The sequence below is a fragment of the Poecile atricapillus genome, chromosome 39, assembly GCF_030490865.1.
Source record: "Poecile atricapillus isolate bPoeAtr1 chromosome 39, bPoeAtr1.hap1, whole genome shotgun sequence".
Taxonomy (NCBI): domain Eukaryota; kingdom Metazoa; phylum Chordata; class Aves; order Passeriformes; family Paridae; genus Poecile; species Poecile atricapillus.
Window position 1 is genome coordinate 1369583 of NC_081287.1, and position 23621 is coordinate 1393203.

The 23621-nt window shown below is 66.2% G+C and overlaps 3 protein-coding genes across 3 annotated transcripts in view; 2 read left to right on the forward strand and 1 right to left on the reverse strand.

The window, feature by feature from the left end:
- Positions 1–23: 23 nt before the first annotated feature.
- LOC131591230 (WD repeat domain-containing protein 83-like) lies at positions 24–2605 on the reverse strand. Its single transcript, XM_058861712.1, has 5 exons — positions 2538–2605; positions 1871–2163; positions 449–569; positions 264–369; positions 24–161 (listed from the first exon to the last, which is right to left on the reverse strand). Exons 1-5 carry the CDS (start codon positions 2603–2605, stop codon positions 24–26), a joined length of 726 nt encoding a protein of 241 aa, XP_058717695.1.
- LOC131591320 (PAT complex subunit Asterix) lies at positions 1962–2790 on the forward strand. The gene is made up of 4 exons (XM_058861903.1): positions 1962–2110; positions 2230–2335; positions 2508–2605; positions 2686–2790. Exons 1-4 carry the CDS (start codon positions 2076–2078, stop codon positions 2750–2752), a joined length of 306 nt encoding a protein of 101 aa, XP_058717886.1. The 5' UTR covers positions 1962–2075; the 3' UTR covers positions 2753–2790.
- A 1594-nt stretch (positions 2791–4384) lies between these two features.
- Positions 4385–23621, forward strand: part of MAN2B1 (mannosidase alpha class 2B member 1) — a 27589-nt gene continuing 8352 nt past the window's right edge. The window contains 12 exon segments of the mRNA XM_058861713.1: positions 4385–4712; positions 5684–5786; positions 7664–7837; positions 10177–10370; positions 13853–13985; positions 15200–15342; positions 17392–17508; positions 19021–19103; positions 20056–20176; positions 21124–21202; positions 21979–22088; positions 22207–22314. Coding sequence (XP_058717696.1) covers positions 4638–4712; positions 5684–5786; positions 7664–7837; positions 10177–10370; positions 13853–13985; positions 15200–15342; positions 17392–17508; positions 19021–19103; positions 20056–20176; positions 21124–21202; positions 21979–22088; positions 22207–22314 — 1440 coding nt within the window. The 5' untranslated portion in view covers positions 4385–4637.

Genomic DNA, 23621 nt, shown 5'->3' on the forward strand with positions numbered 1-23621 from the left:
TCAGGGTGGGAAAAAAAGGGGGTTCAGGGGGAACAAAAGGGGGAGCAGGGTGGGAAAAGGGGGTGCAGGGATGTCCCGGGGCTCACAGGGTGACCCCAAACCACTCCCTCACCAGACACGATGACGGTGGCTTCCTCATTAAACTGGACGCAGTTCACTTTCTGTGGGAGAAGCAGGGACTCAGAGTCCCGAGCCACGCTCAGGATCCCAAATCCCCCTCCCCAAATCCCCCTCCCCAAATGCCACCCCCAGACCCTCCTCACCCCTGCGTGTCCCCGGTACTTTCGGACCACCTGCCCCGTGGTCACGTCCCAGAGCGCCACGGCCTTGTCGGCGCTGCCGGAGCAGATCTGGCTGTTGTCGAAGGATCTGGGGGGGCACGGGGGGGTCCCGTGAGCGCGGTGAGGCTTCCCCGAGGTGGGGAGGGGTCCCCGCAGCCCCCCCTTACCCGGCGGCGTCCAGCACCTCGTAGCCGTGGCCCTGGTAGGCGCGCAGGGCTGTGCCCTTGTGCGGGTTCCAGAGCTTCAGAGTCTTGTCACTGCCGCACGTCAGGCAGTAATTCCCGTCCGCTGAGGGGGGGGAATGGATGTGATCACCGGGACCCCCGCACTGGGACAGGGGGTGACCCCCGGGATCCCCACACCGGGACACGGGGTGATCCCCGGGACCCTCACACCAGGATCCCCGCTCGGGACAGGGGGTGATCCCTGGTACCCCCACATCGGAACACGGGGTGATCTCCGGGACTTCTGCCTGGGACATGGGGTGATCACCGAGACCCCTGCCCGGAACACGGGGTGATCCCTGGGACCCCCGCCCAGGACAGGGGGTGATCCCCGGGACCCCCACCCAGGACAGGGGGTGATCACCGGGACCCCCGCCCAGGACAGGGGGTGATCACCGGGACCCCCGCACCCGAACACGGGGTGATCCCCGGGACCCCCGCACCCGAACACGGGGTGATCCCCGGGACCCCCGCCCGGGACACGGGGTGATCCCCGGGACCCCCGCCCGGGACACGGGGTGATCCCCGGGACTCCCGCACCTGGACATGGGGTGATCCCCGGGACCCCCGCACCGGGACCCCCGCCCAGGACAGGGGGTGATCCCCGGGACCCCCGCCCGAGACCCCCGCCCGGGACACGGGGTGATCCCGGGACCCCCGCCGAGACCCCCGCCCGAGACACGGGGTGATCCCCGGGACCCCCGCACCGGGACCCCCGCCCAGGACAGGGGGTGATCCCCGGGACACCCGCACCCGAACACGGGGTGATCCCCGGAACCCTCACACCGGAACACGGGGTGATCCCCGGTACCTCCACCTGGGACCCCCACATCGGAACACGGGGTGATCACCGGGATCCCCGCCCGGGACACGGGGTGATCCCCAGGACCCTCGCACCGGGACAGGGGGTTAACCCCCGGGACCCCCGCCCAGGACCCCCACATCGGAACACGGGGTGATCCCCAGTACCTCCGCCCGGGACCCCCACCCGGAACCCCCGCCCGGGACAAGGGGTGATCCCCGGGATCCCCGCCCGAGACCCCCGCCCGGGACACGGGGTGATCCCCGGGACTCCCACATCGGAACACGGAGTGATCCCCGGGACCCCCGCCCGGAACCCCCGCCCGGGACAAGGGGTGATCCCCGGGATCCCCGCACCCGAACACGGGATGATCCTCGGGACCCCCGCCCGGTACCCCGACATCGGAACACGGGGTGATCCCCGGTACCTCCGCCCGGGACCCCCGCCCGGAACACCGGGTGATCCCCGGGACCCCCTCCCGGTTCCCACCCTCCATCCCCAGCTCCTGCTCTCCTCCCCCGTCCCCCGTTTCCCCCCGGTGGCCCCGTGGTGCGCGGTCTCACCGTTGAAGCGGGCGGCCCTCACCGCTCCCTGGCCGCACTGCAGGGTCTGCACCCGCTGCCGGGGCAGCTCGGGCCGGGCTGGCCGCGGCCTCGGGAACGCCATGGAGGGACCGGGGATGGCACCGGGGATGGCACCGGGGGCCGCACCGGGGGCCGGGCCCCTTCCGGCGGCGGCGGCGGAAGAGGCGGCGGTGGCGGCGGGGCCATGGCGGACCCACGGAGACCCGGCAAAGTGGCCAGGTGGGACCGCGGGCAGCAGCGGGGAGAGAGACCCGGCAGAACCGGGGGGAGATCTGGGGCACCCGCGGAGGGTCCCGGTGCCCCGTCCCGCCTGACGGAGCCCCCCTTACCCCCGCCAGGTACAAACCCCCGGCCACCGAGACCAACCCGGCGCTGGAAGACCCGACCCCGGACTACATGAACCTGCTGGGGATGGTGTTCAGCATGTGCGGGCTCATGCTCAAGGTGGAGCACGGCGGGCACCGGGGGTTCTCTGAGGGGAATTCGGGGGAGGGAGGATCCCGGTGAGCCTTTGGTGGGGCTCAGCGCCAGCCCCGGGGATCTCCGGAGGGTCTCCAGGGCATCTCGGGGGTCTCAGGCCCCGTCCCCTCGGGGGTCTCACGGGGCTGTCCCCCAGCTCAAGTGGTGCGCCTGGATCGCCGTTTACTGCTCCTTCATCAGCTTCGCCAACTCGCGCAGCTCCGAGGACACCAAGCAGATGATGAGCAGCTTCATGTGAGTGCCGGGGGGTCCTGGGGGGGTCCCGGGCCGCGTTTTGGGGGGGGGTCTCTGACACCTCTGTGTACCCCTCCCAGGCTCTCCATCTCGGCCGTGGTCATGTCCTACCTGCAGAACCCCCAGCCCATGTCCCCGCCGTGGTGATGGGGGTCCCCGAGGGGGACAATAAAAAGGGGTCCTGGAACCGCTGTGCTTCGTCTTCGTGCACCTGAACGGGGGCCGGTGGAGCCCCCAGGAGAGGGGGGAACGGGGAAGAGGAGTCCCGGGGGGCTCCAGGGGAAGCCGGGGGGTCCAGGGGGGCTCCGAAGGGGTTCGGGGGGCTCTGAGGGGACTCGGGGGGGCTCTGAGAGGACTCGGAGGGTCTGAGGGGGCTCTGAGGGGAGTTGGAAGTGCCGAGGGGGCTCTGAGAGGATTCGGGGGGCCCTGAGGGGGCTCTGAGAGGATTCGGAGGGCCCTGAGGGGGGCTCTGAGAGGATTCGGGGGGCCCTGAGGGGGCTCTGAGGGGGCCCTGAGGGAGCTGAAGTGCCGCGGGGGCTTTGAGGGGACTCGGGGGAGCTCTGAGAGGACTCGGGGGAGCTCTGAGAGGACTTGGGAGGGTCTGAGGGGGCTCTGGGGGAAGTTGGAAGTGCCGAGGGGGCTCTGAGTAGATTCGGGGGGCTCTGAGGGGGCTCTGAGGAGACTCGGGGGGCTCTGAAGGGACTCGGGGATCTCTGAGGGGGCCCTGAGGGAGTTGAAAGTGCCTCGGGGGCTCTGAGGAGACTCGGGGGGCTCTGAGGGGGCTCTGAGGAGACTCGGGGGGCTCTGAGGGGGCTGAAAGTGCCGCGGGGGCTCTGAGGAGACTCGGGGAGCCCTGAGGGGGCTCTGAGGGAGCTGAAAGTGCCGCGGGGGTTTTGAGGGGACTCGGGGGGGCTCTGAGAGGACTCGGAGGGTGTGAGGTGGTTCTGAGGGGAGTTGGAAGTGCCGGGAGGGCTCTGAGGGGACTCGGGGGACCCTGAGGGGGCTCTGAGGGAGCTCTGAGAGGACTTCGAGAGTCTGAGGGGGCTCTGGGGAAGTTGGAAGTGCCGAGGGGGCTCTGAGTAGATTCGGGGGGCTCTGAGGAGACTCGGGGGGCTCTAAAGGGACTCGGGGAGCTCTGAGGGGGCCCTGAGGGAGTTGAAAGTGCCTCGGGGGCTCTGAGGAGACTCGGGGGGCTCTGAGGGGGCTGAAAGTGCCGCGGGGGCTCTGAGAGACTCGGGGGCTCTGAGGGGGCTCTGAGGAGACTCGGGGGGCCCTGAGGGAGCTGAAAGTGCCGCGGGGGCTCTGAGGAGACTCGGGGGGCTCTGAGGGGCTGAAAGTGCCGCGGGTGCTCTGAGGTGACTCGGGGGGCTCTGAGGGAGCTGAAAGTGCCGCGGGTACTCTGAGGGACTCGGGGGGCTCTGAGGGGATTCGGGGGGCTCTGAGAGAGCTGAAGGTGCCGCGGGTGCTCTGAGGGGACTCGGGGAGCTCTGAGGGAGCTCTGAGGGAGCTGTGAGGGAGCTGAAAGTGCCGAGGGGGCTCTGAGGAGACTCGGGGGGCCCTGAGGGGACTCGGGGACGCTGAGGGAGCTCTGAGGGACTCGGGGGGCTCTGAGGGAGCTGTGAGGGACTGAAAGTGCCGAGGGGGCTCTGAGGAGACTCGGGGGGCCCTTAGGGAACTCGGGGAGCTCTGAGGGAGCTGTGAGGGAGCTGAAAGTGCCGAGGGATCTCTGAGGGAGCTCTGAGGGAGGCTCGTCATGGGCGGGGCCTCGGGAGCCGCCACCGCTCATTGGCCACTGCTCGTTTCCCGCCGTTGCTAATGCCCTCCCAGAGAGCTGTCAATCACACCAGCTCCTCCTCCTCATTGGCTCCTGCCTGTTGTCACTCTTGCTTCACGCCCCGCCCCATTGGGCAGCAGCAGCCAATCAGAGCGCGAGGCCTTTTCCCGGCCGCCCATTGGCTGCCGCGGGCGCGGGGGGGCGGGGCGAGCCCAGCCCTGTGTCATGTGAGGGCGCGGTCACGTGAGGGGGGGTGTCATGGCGGCGGCCGGGGCGGCGGCGCTGCCGCTGCTGCTGCTCCTGCTCGGGGCGGCCGCGGGCTGCGGGTACCAGGTGGGGCCGGGAATACCCGGGGACACCGGAGCGACCTCGGGAAACGGGAACTGGGAGCGCTGGGAGGGGCTGGGCGCGCGGAGAGAACGGGAACCGCGGCCTTTGGGGGCTTGCAACCGCTTCCGGAGACCAACGGCCCCGCGGGGCGGGGGTGGGGGTCCCGGGGGTGTGGGGAGGGTCCCGGTGTGGGGGTTCCCAGGGGGGTCCCGGGGGTGAGGGGGGGTCCCGAGGGGGGTCCCGGGGTGTGGGGGTCCCAGGGGTGTGTGGGGGGTCCGGAGATGTGGGGGGGGTTCCGGGGGTGGGGGGTCCGGGGGTGTGAGGGGCTCCCGAGCGGGGGTCCCGGGGTGATCCCGGGGGTGTGGAGGGTCCCGGGGGCGGGGGGGTTCCCGGTGTGAGGGGGTCCCGGGGGGTTCCTGGTGTGAGGGGGTCCCGGGGGGTTCCCGGTGTGAGGAGGTCCCGGGGCTGTGGGAGGGTAGGGTGTCCCGGATGTGTGGGGGTTCCGGGGGTGTGGGGGGTCCCGGGGGGTTCCCGGTGTGAGGGGGGGTCCCGGGGGGGATCCTGGGGCTGTGGGGGGTCCCTGTGTGAGGGGTCCCAGGGATGGGGATCCCGGGGCTGTGGGGGGTTCCCGGTGTGAGGGGGGTCCCGGGGATGGGGGGTCCCGGTGTGAGGGGGGTCCCGGTGTGGGGGGTCCCGGTGTGAGGGGTCCCGGTGTGAGGGGGGTCCCAGGGATGCCCGTTCTGAGCCCCCCACACCCCGCAGTCGTGCCCCCCCAACACAGCTGGACATGCTGAACGTGCACCTGGTGTGAGGGGGGTCCCGGTGTGAGGGGTCCCGGGGATGTGTGGGAGGGTCCCGGGGATGGGGTCCCGGGGCTGTGGGGGGGTCCCGGGGGGGATCCCGGGGCTGTGGGGGGGTCCCGGGGGTGTGAGGGGTCCCGGGGATGCCCGTTCCGAGCCCCCCACACCCCGCAGTCGTGCCCCCCGACACGGCCGGACATGCTGAACGTGCACCTGGTGCCGCACTCACACGATGACGTGGGCTGGCTCAAGACGGTGGATCAGTATTACTATGGGGGTATGGAATGGGGGACACGGGGGGCACGGGCTGCTCTCAGGGGAGGGGGGTCTCACCTGAGGGTGAGGGGTGCTCTCACCTGGGGGTGAGGGGTGCTCTCACCTGGGGGTGAGGGGTGGTCTCACCTGAGGGTGAGGGGTGCTCTCACCTGAGGGTGGTCTCACCTGAGGGAGGGACACCTGAGGGTGAGGGGGTGGTCTCACCTGAGGGTGAGGGGGTGCTCTCAGCTGAGGGTGGTCTCACCTGAGGGAGGGACACCTGAGATGGGGGTGGTCTCACCTGAGGGTGAGGGGTGGTCTCACCTGAGGGGGGGACACCTGAGATGGGGGTGGTCTCACCTGAGGGTGGGGGGTGCTCTCACCTGAGGGTGGTCTCACCTGAGGGAGGGACACCTGAGGGTGAGGGGTGGTCTCACCTGAGGGGGGGACACCTGAGATGGGGGTGGTCTCACCTGAGGGTGAGGGGTGGTCTCACCTGAGGGAGGGACACCTGAGATGGGGGTGGTCTCACCTGAGGGTGAGGGGTGATCTCACCTGAGAGAAGGACACCTGAGGGTGGAGGTGGTCTCACCTGAGGGGGGACACCTGGGGGTGAGGGGTGGTCTCACCTGAGGGGGGGACACCTGGGGATGGTCTCACCTGAGGCTGGTCTCACCTGGGGTGGGGTAGTCTCACCTGAGGGTGGTTTCACCTGAGGGTGGTCTCACCTGAGGGTGGTCTCACCTGAGGGTGGTCTCCCCTGCGGGGGGGATGGAGGTGACACAGCAGTGCCCCTGCAGCCTCCCCTTGTCACCCTGGCTTTGTCACCTGCGTGTCCCCGGGTTCTGCTCCCCGGTGTCCCCAACCCCCGGGGTGCCCAGTGTCCCCAGTCCCGGCTGTTTGGGGGTGACCCGGTGTCCCCCATGTCCCCAACCCCCGAGGTGCCACCGTGTCCCCAATCCCGGCTGTCTGGGGGTGACCCGATGTCCCAGGTGTCCCCAGTGTCCCCGGTGTCCCCAATCCCTGTTTGGGGGTGACCCGGTGTCCCCAGTGTCCCCCGGTGTCCCCAATCCCTGTTTGGGGGTGACCCGGTGTCCCCGGTGTCCCCCAATCCCTGTTTGGGGGTGACCCGGTGTCCCAGGTGTCCCCAGTGTCCCCCGGTGTCCCCAATCCCTGTTTGGGGGTGACCCGGTGTCCCCGGTGTCCCCAATCCCTGTTTGGGGGTGACCCGGTGTCCCCACTGCCCCTCGGTGTCCCCAATCCCTGTTTGGGGGTGACCCGGTGTCCCCAGTCCCGGCTGTTTGGGGGTGACCCGGTGTCCCCGGTGTCCCCAGTCCCTATTTGGGGGTGACCCGGTGTCCCCAGTGTCCCCAATCCCGGCTGTTTGGGGGTGACCCGGTGTCCCCAATCCCTGTTTAGGGGTGACCCGGTGTCCCCGGTGTCCCCAGTCCCTGTCTGGGGGTGACCCGGTGTCCCGGTGTCCCCAATCCCTGTTTAGGGGTGACCCGGTGTCCCCGGTGTCCCCAGTCCCTGTCTGGGGGTGACCCGGTGTCCCCGGTGTCCCCAATCCCTGTTTAGGGGTGACCCGGTGTCCCCGGTGTCCCCAGTCCCTGTCTGGGGGTGACCCAGTGTCCCCGGTGTCCCCAATCCCGGCAGTTTGGGGGTGACCCGGTGTCCCCAATCCCTGTTTAGGGGTGACCCGGTGTCCCCAATCCCTGTTTGGGGGTGACCCGGTGTCCCCGGTGTCCCCGGTGTCCCCAATCCCAGCAGTTTGGGGGTGACCCGGTGTCCCAGGTGTCCCCAGTGTCCCCGGTGTCCCCAATCCCTGTTTAGGGGTGACCCGGTGTCCCCAATCCCAGCAGTTTGGGGGTGACCCGGTGTCCCCGGTGTCCCCCCCAGTTCGGAACCAGGACCAGCACGCGGGTGTCCAGTACATCCTGGACTCGGTGGTGGCCCAGCTGGCCGCTGTCCCCTCCCGTCGCTTCGTCTACGCCGAGGTGGCGTTCCTGGCGCGCTGGTGGCAGCAGCAGGACAATGCCACACGGAGCCTGGTCACACAGCTGGTGCAGGAGGGTACGGGGCACTGGGGCAACTGGGAGGGACTGGGAGGGAACTGGGAGGGACATTGGGGGGACTGGGAGGGATATTGGGGGGCACTGGGAGGGATTGGGGGGAGCTGGGAGGGACATTGGGGGGCACTGGGGGCAACTGGGAGGGACATTTGGGGCACTGGAGGGAACTGGGAGGGATTGGGAGGGACATTGGGGGCACTGGGAGGGACATTGGGGGCACTGGGAGGGACATTGGGGGGCACTGGGAGGGACATTGGGGTCACTGGGAGGGACATTGGGGGGCACTGGGAGGGACATTTGGGGCACTGGGAGGGACTGGAGGGAACTGGGAGAGACCCTGGGGGGCACTGGGAGGGACATTGGGGGGGACTGGGAGGGACTGGGAGGGATATTGGGGTCACTGGGAGGGACATTGGGGGGGACTGGGAGGAGCATTGGGGGGGACTGGGAGGAACATTTGGGGCACTGGGAGGGACACTGGGGGGCACTGGGAGGGATATTGGGGGGGACTGCGGGGACTGGGACTGGGAGGGACATTGGGGTCACTGGGAGAGACATTGGGGGGGACTGGGGGGACTGGGAGGGACATTTGGGGCACTGGGAGGGACATTGGGGGGGACTGGGAGGGACATTGGGGGGGACTGGGAGGGACATTTGGGGCACTGGGGGGGACTGGGAGGGACATTGGGGGGGACTGGGGGAACTGGGAGGGACATTTGGGGCACTGGGGGGACTGGGAGGGACATTTGGGGCACTGGGAGGGACATTGGGGGGCACTGGGAGGGAACTGGGAGGGACATTTGGGGCACTGGAGGGCACTAAATGGGACATTGGGGGTGCTGGGAGGGACTGGGGGGCACTGGGAGTTACTGGGGGGCACTGGGAGTTACTGGGGGGCACTGGGAGTTACTGGGGACACCATAAAGGGGCACTGGGGGTTACTGGGGGGCACTGGGAGTTACTGGGGACACCATAAAGGGGCAGTGGGAGTTACTGGGGGGCACTGTAAAGGCACACTGGTGATACTGAGAGGAACTGGGGGCACTGGGAGTTACTGGGAGATACTGGGAGTTACTGGGGACACCATAAAGGGGCACTGGGAGTTACTGGGGGGCACTGTGAGTTACTGGGGACACCATAAAGGGGCACTGGGAGTTACTGGGGACACCATAAAGGGGCACTGGGGGTTACTGGGGGGCACTGGGAGTTACTGGGGACACCATAAAGGGGCAGTGGGAGTTACTGGGGGGCACTGTAAAGGCACACTGGTGATACTGAGAGGAACTGGGGGCACTGGGAGTTACTGGGAGATACTGGGAGTTACTGGGGACACCATAAAGGGGCACTGGGAGTTACTGGGGGGCACTGTGAGTTACTGGGGACACCATAAAGGGGCACTGGGAGTTACTGGGGGGCACTGGGAGTTACTGGGGACACCATAAAGGGGCAGTGGGAGTTACTGGGGGGCACTGTAAAGGCACACTGGTGATACTGAGAGGAACTGGGGGCACTGGGAGTTACTGGGAGATACTGGGATGGGGCTCTGTATTTTCTGTGACCACGACAGCCTCACCCAGCGCCTCAAGCCACGTGTGGGGGTGTCCCTGGGGTGACCCCTGAGGGATTGTGGGGTGCTGTGACCTTGGGGTGTCCCCTGAGGGATTTTGGGGTGCTGTGCCCTCCCAGGACGGCTGGAGCTGGTCGGGGGTGTTCCCTGAGTGTTTTTGGGGTGCTGTGACCCCGGGGTGACCCCTGAGTGTTTTTGGGGTGCTGTGACCCCGGGGTGACCCCTGAGGGATTTTGGGGTGCTGTGACCCCAGGGTGACCCCTGAGGGATTTTGGGGTGCTGTGACCCTGGGGTGTCCCCTGAGGGATTTTGGGGTGCTGTGACCCCGGGGTGACCCCTGAGGGATTTTGGGGTGCTGTGACCCTGGGGTGTCCCCTGAGTGATTTTGGGGTGCTGTGACCCTGGGGTGTCCCCTGAGTGATTTTGGGGTGCTGTGACCCTGGGGTGTCCCCTGAGTGATTTTGGGGTGCTGTGCCCCCCAGGACGGCTGGAGCTGGTCGGGGTGACCCTGGGGTGACCCTGGGGTGTCCCTGGGGTGTCCCCTGAGTGTTTTTGGGGTGCTGTGCCCCTCAGGACGGCTGGAGCTGGTGGGGGTGACCCCGGGGTGTCCCCTGAGTGTCCCCTGAGGGATTTTGGGGTGCTGTGCCCCCCAGGACGGCTGGAGCTGGTCGGGGGGGGCTGGTGGGGGTGTCCCATGATGGATTTTGGGGTGCTGTGACCCTGGGGTGCCCCTGAGTGTCCCATGATGGATTTTGGGGTGCTGTGCCCCCCAGGACGGCTGGAGCTGGTCGGGGGGGGCTGGTGCATGAACGACGAGGCCGCGGCGCATTACGGGGGGGTCGTGGAGCAGCTGGCCCTGGGCCGGCGGTTCCTGCGCCGCCTCTTCGGGGACTGCGGCGCTCCCCGCGTGGCCTGGCAGATCGACCCCTTCGGCCACTCCCGAGAGATGGCCGCCATCTTCGCACAGGTGGGGACCCCAAAACCCTGCCCTGCTGTCCCTGGGTCACCCTCGGGGTCACCAAGAGTCCCCTGGGTCACTCTTGGGGTCACCAAACCTTCCCCAAACCTCCCCTGGGTCACCCTTGGGGTCACCAAGAGTCCCCTGGGTCATTCTCGGGGTCACCAAACCTTCCCTGGGTCACCCTTGGGGTCCCCAAACCTTCCCCAAATCCCCAAACCTTCCCTGAGCCACTCTCAGGGTCACCAAGAGTCCCCTGGGTCATCCTCAGCGTCACCAAGAGTCCTTGGGGTCACCAAGCCTTCCTTGGGTCACCCTCGGGGTCACCAAGAGTCCCCTGGGTCATCCTTGGGGTCACCAAGAGTCCCCTGGGTCATCCTTGGGGTCACCAAGAGTCCCCTGGGTCATCCTTGGGGTCACCAGAGCTTCCCCGGGTCACCCTTGGGGTCACCAAACCTTCCTTGGGTCACCCTCGAGGTCACCAAGAGTCCCCTGGGTCACCCTCGGGGTCCCCAGACCTTCCCCAAATCCCCAAACCTTCCCCGGGTCATCCTCGGGGTCACCAAGAGTCCCCTAGGTCACCCTTGGGGTCACCAAGAGTCCCCTGGGTCATCCTCGGGGTCACCAAGAGTCCCCTGGGTCATCCTCGGGGTCACCAAGAGTCCCCTGGGTCACCCTCGGGGTCACCAGAGCTTCCCTGGGTCACCCTTGGGGTCACCAAGAGTCCCCTGGGTCACCCTTGGGGTCACCAGAGCTTCCCTGGGTCACTCTTGGGGTCCCCAAACCTTCCCTGGGTCACCCTTGGGGTCACCAAGAGTCCCCTGGGTCACCCTTGGGGTCACCAGAGCTTCCCCAAATCCCCAAACCTTCCTTGGGTCACCCTCGGGGTCACCAAGTGTCCCCTGGGTCACCCTTGGGGTCACCAAACCTTCCCCAAATCCCCAAACCTTCCCTGGGTCACCCTCGGGGTCCCCAAACCTTCCTTGTGTCACCCTTGGGGTCACCAAGAGTCCCCTGGGTCACCCTCGGGGTCACCAAGTGTCCCCTGGGTCACCAAACCTTCCCCGGGTCACCCTCAGGGGTCACCCAGATGGGCCATGATGGGCTGGTTTTAGGGTGTTTTTGGGTGTTTTTGGGGGGTTTGGGGGTGGTTTTGGGGTGTTTTTGGGGTGTTTTGGGGTGTTTTGGGGACCCCCTGACCCCCCTGTACCCCTGGATGGGCTATGATGGGCTGGTTTTGGGGTGTTTTTGGGCTGGTTTTGGGGTGTTTTTGGCTGTTTTGGGGCTGGTTTTGGGGGGTTTGGGGGTGTTTTTGGGGTGTTTTTGGGGTGTTTTTGGGGTGTTTGGGGGTTTTGGGGTGGTTTTGAGGGGTTTTGGGGACCCCCTGACCCCCCTGTACCCCTAGATGGGCCATGATGGGCTGGTTTTGGGGTGTTTTGGGGTGGGTTTGGGGTGGTTTTGGGGGGTTTTTGGGGTGTTTTGGGTGGTTTTGGGCTGGTTTTTGGGTGGTTTTGGGGTGTTTTGGGGTGGTTTTGGGGTGTTTTGGGGTGGTTTTGGGGTGTTTTGGGGTTTTGGGGACCCCCTGACCCCCCTGTCCCCCCAGATGGGGTACGACGGGCTGTTTTTGGGGTGTTTTGGGGTGGTTTTGGGTGTTTTTCAGTGTTTTTGGGGTGTTTTGGGGTTTTGGGGACCCCCTGACCCCCCTGTCCCCCCAGATGGGGTACGACGGGCTGTTTTTGGGGTGTTTTGGGGTGGTTTTGGGGTGTTTTGGGGTGGTTTTGGGGGGTTTTGGGGTGGTTTTGGGGGGTTTTGGGGACCCCCTGACCCCCCTGTACCCCTAGATGGGCTATGATGGGCTGGTTTTGGGGTGTTTTGGGGGGTTTTGGGGTGTTTTTGGGGGGTTTGGGGGTGGTTTTGGGGGTTTTGGGGTGGTTTTGGGGTCCCCCTGACCCCCCTGTCCCCCCAGATGGGGTACGACGGGCTGGTTTTGGGGTGGTTTTGGGGTGTTTTGGGGCTGGTTTTGGGGGGGGTTTGGGGTGTTTTTGGGGTGTTTTTGGGTGTTTTTGGGGTGTTTTGGGGTGTTTTGGGGTGGTTTTGGGGTGTTTTTGGGTGTTTTTGTGGTGTTTTTGGGTGTTTTTGGGGTGTTTTGGGGTTTTGGGGTCCCCCTGACCCCCTGTCCCCCCAGATGGGGTACGACGGGCTGTTTTTGGGGTGTTTTTCAGTGGTTTTGGGGTGGTTTTGGGGTGTTTTGGGGTTTTGGGGTCCCCCTGATCCCCCTGTCCCCCCGGATGGGGTACGACGGGCTGTTTTTGGGCTGGTTTTGGGGCGGTTTGGGGGGTGTTTTTGTGGTGTTTTGGGGTGGTTTTGGGGGGTTTTGGGTGTTTTTGGGGGGTTTTGGGGACCCCCTGACCCCCCTGTCCCCCCAGATGGGGTACGATGGGCTGCTTTTGGGCTGTTTTTAGGCGGTTTTGGGGTGGTTTGGGCTGGTTTTGGGGGGTTTTGGGCTGGTTTTGGGGTGTTTTGGGGTTTTGGGGACCCCCTGACCCCCCTGTCCCCCCAGATGGGGTATGACGGGCTGTTTTTGGGGTGTTTTTGTGGTGTTTTTGGGTGTTTTTGTGATGTTTTTGGGTGTTTTTCAGTGGTTTGGGGGTGTTTTGGGGCAGTTTGGGGGTGTTTTTGGGGTGTTTTGGGGTTTTGGGGTCCCCCTGACCCCCCTGTCCCCCCAGATGGGGTACGACGGGCTGTTTTTGGGGTGGTTTTGGGGTGTTTTGGGGCGTTTTGGGGCTGGTTTTGGGGTGGTTTTGGGGTGGTTTTGGGGGTTTTGGGGTGTTTTTGGGGGGGTTGGGGTGGTTTGAGGCTGTTTTTGGGGTGTTTTGGGGGTGTTTTTGGGTGTTTTTGGGGTGTTTTGGGGTTTTGGGGACCCCCTGACCCCCCTGTCCCCCCAGATGGGGTACGATGGGCTGGTTTTGGGGCGGTTTGGGGGTATTTTTGTGGTGTTTTTGGGTGTTTTGGGGTGTTTTTGTGTGTTTTTGGGGTGTTTTTGGGGTGTTTTGGGGTTTTGGGGACCCCCTGACCCCCCTGTCCCCCCAGATGGGGTACGATGGGCTGTTTTTGGGTGTTTTTGGGTGTTTTGGGGTGTTTTTGGGGTGTTTTGGGGTTCTGGGGACCCCCTGACCCCCCTGTCCCCCCAGATGGGGTACGATGGGCTGTTTTTGGGGTGTTTTGGGGCGTTTTGGGGCTGGTTTTGGGGTGGTTTGGGGGGTTTTGGGGTGTTTTTGGGGGGGTTGGGGCATTTTGGGGCTGGTTTTGGGGTGGTTTTGGGGTGGTTTTGGGGTTTTGGGGACCTCCTGACCCCCCCAGATGGGTTCTGTGGGGTTTTGGGGACCCCCTGACCCCCCTGTCCCCCCAGATGGGGTACGATGGGCTGTTTTTGGGGTGTTTTTGGGGTGTTTTGGGGTTCTGGGGACCCCCTGACCCCCCTGTCCCCCCAGATGGGGTACGATGGGCTGTTTTTGGGGCGCGTGGATCACCAGGACAAGTGGCAGCGGCTGCAGCGCCGGGAGCTGGAGCTGCTCTGGAGGGGCAGCGAGAGCCTGGAGCCCCCCCGGGCTGACATCTTCACTGGTGACCCCCCAAAACTGCCCTGGGACCCCCAAAACTGCCCCAGGACCACCAAATCACCCCTGGGACCCCCCAAAACTGCCCTGGGACCCCTAAAACTGCCCTGGGACCCCCTGGGAGCCCCCAAAACTGCCCTGGGACCCCCAAAACTGCCCTGGGACCCCTAAAACTGCCCTGGGAACCCCAAATCACCCCTGGGACCCCCAAAACTGACCCTGGGACCCCCCAAAACTGCCCTGGGACCCCCAAAACTGACCCTGGGACCCCTAAAACTGCCCCAGGACCACCAAATCACCCCTGGGACCCCCAAAACTGCCCTGGGACCCCCAAAACTGCCCTGGGACCCCCAGAACTGCCCTGGGACCCCCTGGGACCCCCCAAAACTGCCCTGGGACCCCCAAAACTGCCCTGGGACCCCCAGAACTGCCCTGGGACCCCCAAAACTGACCCCGGGACCCCCAAAACTGACCCTGGGACCCCCCAAACCTGCCCTGGGACCCCCAAAACTGCCCTGGGACCCCCTGGGACCCCCCAAAACTGCCCTGGGACCCCAAAACTGACCCTGGGACTCCCTGGGAGCCCCCAAAACAGCTGTCCCTGCTGTCCCCACTGTCCCCCATGGCCAGGGAGGTGACACAGCTGTCCCCACTGTCCCCAGGGATCCTGCCCAACGTGTACAACCCCCCCTGGCCATGTCCTGTGTCCCCTGTCCCTGCTGTCCCCACTGTCCCCCCTGGCCAGGGAGGTGACACAGCTGTCCCCACTGTCCCCACTGTCCCCAGGGATCCTGCCCAACGTGTACAACCCCCCTGGCCATGTCCCCTGTTCCCCCCAGCTGTGTCCCCTGTCCCTGCTGTCCCCCCTGTCCCCTGTGGCCAGGGAGGTGACACAGCTGTCCCCACTGTCCCCGCTGTCCCCAGGGATCCTGCCCAACGTGTACAACCCCCCCGTCCCCTGTGGCCAGGGAGGTGACACAGCTGTCCCTGCTGTCCCCTGTGGCCAGGGAGGTGACACGGCTGTCCCCACTGTCCCCACTGTCCCCAGGGATCCTGCCCAACGTGTACAACCCCCCCTGTCCCTGCTGTCCCCCCTGTCCCCCTGGCTGTGTCCCCTGTCCCTGCTGTCCCCCCTGTCCCCTGTGGCCAGGGAGGTGACACAGCTGTCCCTGCTGTCCCCTGTGGCCAGGGAGGTGACACGGCTGTCCCCACTGTCCCCAGGGATCCTGCCCAACGTGTACAACCCCCCCGCGGGGCTGTGCTGGGACCAGCTCTGCAGTGACCCCCCCGTGGTGGACGGGGACGGCCCCGAGCGCAACGTGGACTCAGTGGTCACCTCCTTCCTGCAGGCAGCGGCCACGCAGGTCCTGGCAGGGCAAAAACGGGGCTGGGAGCCCTGAGGGGGTGGGGGTCCCTGGCCATGAGTGTCTCTGTCCCCCCAGGGTGGGATTTCTGGGTGTCCCTGTCCCCTGGGATGGGGGAAAAGGGGGTCCCTGTCCCCTGGGATGGGATTTCTGGGTGTCCCTGTCCCCCAGGCTGGGACTTGTGGGTGTCCCTGTCCCCAGGGATGGGATTCCCGGGTGTCCCTGTCCCCTGGGATGGGGGAAAAGGGGGTCCCTGTCCCCAGGATGGGATTTCTGGGGGTCCCTGTCCCCTGGGATGGGATCTCTGGGTGTCCATGTCCCCCCAGGATGGGGGAATGAGGTCCCTGTCCCCAGGATGGGATTCCCGGGTGTCCCTGTCCCCAGGGTGGGATTTGTGGGTGTCCCTGTCCCCTGGGATGGGGGGAATGAGGTCCCTGTCCCCTGGGATGGGATTTCTGGGGGTCCCTGTCCCCTGGGATGGGGGGAATGAGGTCCCTGTCCCCTGGGATGGGATTTCTGGGTGTTCCTGTCCCCTGGGATGGGGGAAAAGGGGGTCCCTGTCCCCTGGGACGGGGGGAATGAGGTCCCTGTCCCCCAGGATGGGATTTCTGGGTGTCCCTGTCCCCCAGGATGGGATTTCTGGGTGTCCCTGTCCCCTGGGATGGGATTCCCGGGTGTCCCTGTCCCCAGGGTGGGATTTGTGGGGGTCCCCTGGGATGGGGGGAATGAGGTCCCTGTCGCCCCAGATGGGATTTCTGGGTGTTCCTGTCCCCTGGGATGGGATTTGTGGGTGTCCCTGTCCTCAGGATGGGATTTCTGGGGGTCCTTGTCCCCCAAGGTGGGATTTGTGGGGGTCCCTGTCCTCCAGGGTGGGATTTGTGGGGGTCCCCTGGGATGGGGGGAATGAGGTCCCTGTCCTCAGGATGGGATTTCTGGGGGTCCTTGTCCCCTGGGATGGGATTTCTGGGGGTCCCTGTCCCCCAGGATGGGATTTCTGGGGGTCCCTGTCCCCTGGGATGGGATTTCTGGGTGTCCCTGTCCCCAGGGTGGGATCTGTGGGTGTCCCTGTCCCCAGGATGGGATTCCTGGGTGTCCCTGTCCCCTGGGATGGGATTTGTGGGTGTCCCCACGTGTCCCTGTCCCCTGGGATGGGATTTGTGGGTGTCCCTGCGTGTCCCTGTCCCCTGGGATTGGATTCCCAGGTGTCCCTGTCCCCAGGGTGGGATTTGTGGGTGTCCCCACGTGTCCCTGTCCCCAGGGTGGGATTTGTGGGTGTCCCCACGTGTCCCTGTCCCCAGGGTGGGATTTGTGGGTGTCCCCACGTGTCCCTGTCCCCAGGGTGGGATTTGTGGGTGTCCCTGTGTGTCCCTGTCCCCAGGATGGGATTTGTGGGTGTCCCTGTGTGTCCCTGTCCCCAGGGTGGGGTTCCCAGGTGTCCCCACGTGTCCCTGTCTCCCAGGGATGGGGTTCCCAGGTGTCCCTGTGTGTCCCTGTTCCCTGGGATGGGATTTGTGGGTGTCCCTGTGTGTCCCTGTCCCCAGGGATTGGATTCCCAGGTGTCCCCACGTGTCCCTGTCCCCTGGGATGGGATTCCCAGGTGTCCCTGTCCCCAGGGTGGGGTTCCCAGGTGTCCCTGTCCCCAGGATGGGATTTGTGGGTGTCCCCACGTGTCCCTGTCCCCAGGGTGGGGTTCCCAGGTGTCCCTGTCCCCTGGGATGGGGTTTGTGGGTGTCCCCACGTGTCCCTGTCCCCAGGGTGGGGTTCCCAGGTGTCCCTGTCCCCAGGGTGGGGTTTGTGGGTGTCCCCACGTGTCCCTGTCCCCAGGGTGGGGTTCCCAGGTGTCCCTGTCCCCCAGGGTGGGATTTGTGGGTGTCCCTGTGTGTCCCTGTCCCCCAGGGTGGGATTTGTGGGTGTCCCTGTGTGTCCCTGTCCCCAGGGTGGGATTTGTGGGTGTCCCCACGTGTCCCTGTCCCCAGGGTGGGGTTCCCAGGTGTCCCCACGTGTCCCTGTCCCCAGGGCGGGGGTCCCGAGCCGTGTCCCCCTCCCCAGGCCCAGCAGTACCGGACCAATCACATCCTGATGACGATGGGCTCCGACTTCCACTACGAGAATGCTCACCTGTGGTTCAAGAACCTGGACAAGCTGATCGCCCACGCCAACGCCAGGGTGAGGGGCTGGCACCCCAAAATCAGTCACTGTGTCACCCCAAAATCAGTGTGTCACCCCAAAATCACTGTGTCACCCCAAACCCCTCAGTGTCACCCCAAAATCAGTCACTGTGTCACCCTAAAATTACTGTGTCACCCCAAAATTAATTACTGTGTCACCCCAAAATTAATTACTGTGTCACCCCAAAATCAGTCACTGTGTCACCCCAAAATCAGTCACTGTGTCACCCTAAAATCAGTCACTGTGTCACCCCAAAATCAGTCACTGTGTCACCCCAAAATCAGTGTGTCACCCCAAAATCAGTGTCACCCCAAAATCAGTGTGTCACCCCAAAATCAGTGTGTCACCCCAAAATTAATTACTGTGTCACCCCAGAATTACTGTGTCACCCCAAAATCACTGTGTCACCCCAAAATTACTGTGTCACCCCAAACCCCTCAGTGTCACCCCAAAATCAGTCACTGTGTCACCCTGAAATTAATCACTGTGTCACCCCAAACATCGCTGTGTCACCCCAAAATCACTGTCACCCCAAACATCAGTGTGTCACCCCAAAATTAATTACTGTGTCACCCTGAAATTACTGTGTCACCCCAGAATCACTGTGTCTCCCCAAAATCAGTCACTGTGTCACCCCAAACCCCTCTGTGTCACCCCTAATGGCACTGTGTCACCCCAAACCTCACTGTGTCTCCCCAAAATCAGTCACTGTGTCACCCTAAAATTACTGTGTCACCCCAAACCCCTCAGTGTCCCCTCGGTGTCCTCTCGGTGTCCCTTCAGTGTCCCCTGGGTGTCCCCTCAGTGTCCCCTGGGTGTCCCCAACCCCTCAGTGTCCCCTGGGTGTCCCCAACCCCTCTCTGTCCCCTCGGTGTCCCCTCAGTGTCCCCTGGGTGTCCCCTCAGTGTCCCCAACCCCTCTCTGTCCCCTGGGTGTCCCCTGGGTGTCCCCTCAGTGTCCCCTGGGTGTCCCCAACTCCTCAGTGTCCCCTGGGTGTCCCCTGGGTGTCCCCTGGATGTCCCCAACCTCTCTCTGTCCCCTCGGTGTCCCCTCGGTGTCCCCTCAGTGTCCCCTGGATGTCCCCAACCCCTCTCTGTCCCCCCAAACCCCTCAGTGTCCCCTGGGTGTCCCCAACCCCTCTCTGTCCCCTCTCTGTCCCCTCTCTGTCCCCCCAGTGTCCCCTGGGTGTCCCCTGGTGTCCCCTGGGTGTCCCCTGGGTGTCCCCAACCCCTCTCTGTCCCCCCAAACCCCTCAGTGTCCCCTCAGTGTCCCCCCAGTGTCCCCTGGGTGTCCCCAACCCCTCTCTGTCCCCCCAAACCCCTCAGTGTCCCCTCAGTGTCCCCCCAGTGTCCCCTGGGTGTCCCCAACCCCTCAGTGTCCCCTGGGTGTCCCCTCAGTGTCCCCTTGGTGTCCCCAACCCCTCTCTGTCCCCCCAAACCCCTCAGTGTCCCCTGGGTGTCCCCTGGGTGTCCCCTCAGTGTCCCCTTGGTGTCCCCTCTCTGTCCCCAGCAAGCCGCCGGCAGCCGCGTCCACGCCCTGTACTCGACCCCCTCCTGTTACCTGCGGGAGCTGAACCGAGCCAACCTCACCTGGTGAGGGGGGGGGACGGGGGGACGGGGGGGACGGACGGACAGATGGACAGACGGACGGACGGACAGATGGACAGACGGACGGACGGACACAGGCAGGCGGGCAGACGGACGGACGGACGGACAGACAGACAGACTGACACAGGCAGGCAGCAGACGGACAGACGGGCAGACAGACAGACAGACAGACAGACAGCCTGACAGACAGACAGACGGACAGACAGACAGACAGCCTGACAGACAGACGGACAGACAGACGGACGGACAGACAGCCGGACGGACAGACAGACAGACAGACAGACAGCCGGACAGACAGACAGACAGACAGACAGACAGACAGCCGGACAGACAGACAGACAGACAGACAGCCGGACAGACAGACAGATGGACAGACAGACAGACAGACAGCCGGACAGACAGACAGATGGACAGACAGCCGGACGGACAGACAGACAGCCGGACGGACAGACAGACGGACAGACAGACGGACGGACAGACAGACGGACGGACAGACAGACGGACAGACAGACAGACGGACAGACAGACGGACGGACAGACAGACGGACAGACAGACGGACAGACAGACGGACAGACAGACAGACGGACAGACAGACGGACAGACAGACAGCCGGACAGACAGACAGCCAGCCAGCCGGACAGACAGACAGACAGACAGACAGCCAGACAGACAGACAGCCGGACAGACAGACGGACAGCCAGCCGGACAGACAGACAGCCAGCCAGCCGGACAGACAGACAGACAGACAGACAGCCGGACAGACAGACAGACGGACAGCCGGACAGACAGACAGCCAGCCAGCCAGCCGGACAGACAGACAGACAGACAGACAGCCGGACAGACAGACAGCCGGACAGACAGACGGACAGCCGGACAGACAGACAGACAGCCGGACAGACAGCCGGACAGACAGCTGTTTGTCCCCCCCCTCCCCAGGCCGCTGAAGTCGGACGATTTCCTGCCGTACTCGGACGGGCCCCACCAGTTCTGGAGCGGCTTCTTCAGCAGCCGCCCCGCGCTCAAGGGCTACGAGCGCCTCAGCAGCGGCTTCCTGCAGGTCTGGGGGGCAACCGGGGGAACCCTGGGGCAACCGTGACCCCCCCCCGGGATTTGGGGACCCCCCCGGGGCAACCGGGACCCCCCCGGGGCAACCGGGACCCCCCCGGGATTTGGGGGGCACCTGGGGGCAACCGGGACCCCCCCTGGGGCAACCGTGACCCCCCCTGGGGCAACCGGGACCCCCCCCCGGGATTTGGGGGGCACTGGGGACCCCTCCGGGCTTTGGGGACCCCCCTGGGGCAACCGGGACCCCCCCCGGGATTTGGGGGGCACCTGGGGGCAACCAAGACCCCCCCTGGGGCAACCGGGACCCCCCCCCCCCCCGGGATTTGGGGGGCACTGGGGACCCCTCCAGGCTTTGGGGACCCCCCTGGGGACCCCTCCAGGCTTTGGGGACCCCTCCAGGCTGTGGGGGACACTGGGGACCCCTCCAGGCTTTGGGGACCCCTCCGGGCTTTGGGGACCCCCCTGGGGACCCCTCCAGCCTTTGGGGACCCCCCTGGGGACCCCTCCAGCCTCTGGGGACCCCTCCGGGCTTTGGGGGGCACCGGGGACCCCTCCAGGCTTTGGGGACCCCCCTGGGGACCCCTCCAGCCTCTGGGGACCCCTCCGGGCTTTGGGGGGCACCGGGGACCCCTCCAGGCTTTGGGGACCCTCCCTGGGACCCCTCCAGGCTTTGGGGACCCCTCCAGGGTTTGGGGACCCCCCCTGGGACCCCTCCAGGCTTTGGGGGGCACTGGGGACCCCTCCAGGGTTTGGGGACCCCCCTGGGGACCCCTCCAGGGTTTGGGGACCCCCCCGGGACACCTGGGGACCCCTCCAGGGTTTGGGGACCCCCCCGGGACACCTGGGGACCCCTCCAGGGTTTGGGGGTGCACTGGGGACCCCTGCAGGGTTTGGGGGGGCACCGGGGCCCCCCCTCAGACCCCAGCTGTGCCCCCCCAGGTCTGCAGCCAGCTGGAAGCTCTGGCCGGGCCCTCGGTCCGGGACGGTCCCTTCGGCCCTGGGGACAGCTCTGTGCTCCGTGAGTACCTGGGGACACCTGGGGACACCTGGGGATACCTGGGACACACCTGGGGACACCAAAACCACACCTGGGGACACCTGGGGACACCTGGGACACACTTGGGGACACCCGGGGATACCTGGGGGACAGCTGGGGACACACCTGGGGACACCTGGGGACACCTGGGGACACCTGGGGACAGCTGGGGGACAGCTGGGGGACAGCTGGGGGACAGCTGGGGACACCTGGGGACACCTGAGGGACACCTGGGGACACCTGGGGGACCCCTGGGGACACCTGGGGACACCCTAAGACCCCCCCTTTGCTGTCCCCAAGGCGAGGCCGTGGCGGTGGCCCAGCACCACGACGTGGTGGCCAGCACTGAGCGGCAGCACGTGGCCACTAATGTGTGTCCCTGGGGACACCTGGGGACACCCGGGGACACCTGGGGACACCTGGGGACCCCCTGAGACCCCTTTTTTCGTCCCCAAGGCGAGGCCGTGGCCGTGGCCCAGCACCACGACGCGGTGGCCGGCACCGAGCGGCAGCACGTGGCCACCAATGTGTGTCCCTGGGGACACCTGGGGACACCTGGGGGACACCTGGGGACACCAAAAACACACCTGGGGGACACCTGGGGACCCCCTGAGAGCCCTTTTTCCGTCCCCAAGGCGAGGCCGTGGCGGTGGCCCAGCACCACGACGCGGTGGCCACCAATGTGTGTCCCTGGGGACTCCTGGGGACACCTGGGGGACACCTGGGGACACCCTGAGAGCCCTTTTTCCGTTCCCAAGGCGAGGCTGTGGCCGTGGCCCAGCACCACGACGCGGTGGCCGGCACCGAGCGGCAGCACGTGGCCAACGACTACGCCCGGCAGCTGGCCAAGGGCTGGGACCGCTGCCAGGTGAGCCCCACACCCACCCCGGGGGGGGCTCTGGGTGGGCTCTGGGGGGGTCACAGGTGGGGCTGGGGGTGACACAGAGACCCCTCCCCGCTCGTAAATGGTGGCTACCGCTGGGCAGGTGCTGGTGGCCAACGCTCTGTCCCTGCTGGGGGACACCAAGGGTCCCTTCGTGTTCTGCAACGCCCTCAACGTCAGCGTGTGCCCCCTGAGCGAGAGCACCCAGCAGGTGAGCACCTGGGGGCTTTCCTGGGGGGCTCTGGGGGTCTCCAGGGAGTGACCCCCCCCTCTGTGACACCCTGGGGGTCCCCGGGGTCTGACCCCCCCCTCTGAGACACCCTGGGGGTCCCCAGGGACTGACCCCCCCCCCCCATGTGATGCTCTTAGGGTCCCTGTGACACCCTGGGGGTCTCCAGGGACTGACCCCCCCTCCTGTGACACCCTGGGGGTCTCCAGGGACTGACCCCCCCTCCTGTGACACCCTGGGGGTCTCCAGGGTCTGACCCCCCCCGTGACACCTTGGGGGTCCCCAGGGACTGACCCCCTCCCCCCAGGGACTGACCCCTCCACCTCTGTGACACCCTGGGGGTCCCCAGGGACTGACCCCCCCCCCCCAGGGACTGACCCCCCCCTCTGTGACACCCTGGGGGTCTCTGTGACACCCTGGGGGTCCCCAGGGACTGACCCCCCCCATGTGATGCTCTGGGGGTCCCCAGGGACTGACCCCCCCCTCTGAGACACCCTGGGGGTCTCCAGGGACTGACCCCCCCCCCACGGACTGACCCCCCCCCCCGTGTGACACCCTGGGGGTCTCCAGGGACTGACCCCCCCCCCAGGGTCTGACCCCCCCCCCTGTGACACCCTGGGGGTCCCCAGGGACTGACCCCCCCCCATGTGATGCTCTGGGGGTCTCCAGGGTCTGACCCCCCCCTCTGTGACACCCTGGGGTCTCCAGGGACTGACCCCTCCCGAGGGTCTGACCCCCCCCCCGTGTGACACCCTGGGGGTCTCCAGGGTCTGACCCCCCCCCCCGTGACACCCTGGGGGTCCCCAGGGACTGACCCCCCCCCCGTGTGATGCTCTGGGGGTCCCCAGGGTCTGACCCCCCCCCCCGTGGCACCCTGGGGGTCTCCAGGGACTGACCCCCCCCATCTCTGACACCCTGGGGGTCCCTGTGACACCCTGGGGGTCCCCAGGGTCTGACCCCCCCCCATCTGTGACACCCTGGGGGTCCCCAGGGTCTGACGCCCCCCCCAGGGACTGCCCCCCTCCCGTGTGACACCCTGGGGGTCTTTGTGACACCTTGGGGGTCCTCAGGGTCTGACCCCCCCCCCCCCCGTGTGATGCTCTGGGGGTCCCCAGGCTCTGACCCCCCCCCTCTGTGACACCCTGGGGGTCTCCAGGGTCTGACCCCCCCCTCTGTGACACCCTGGGGGTCTCCAGGGACTGACCCCCCCCTCTGTGACACCCTGGGGGTCCCCAGGGACTGACCCCCCCCCCCCCGTGACACCCTGGGGGTCTCCAGGCTCTGACCCA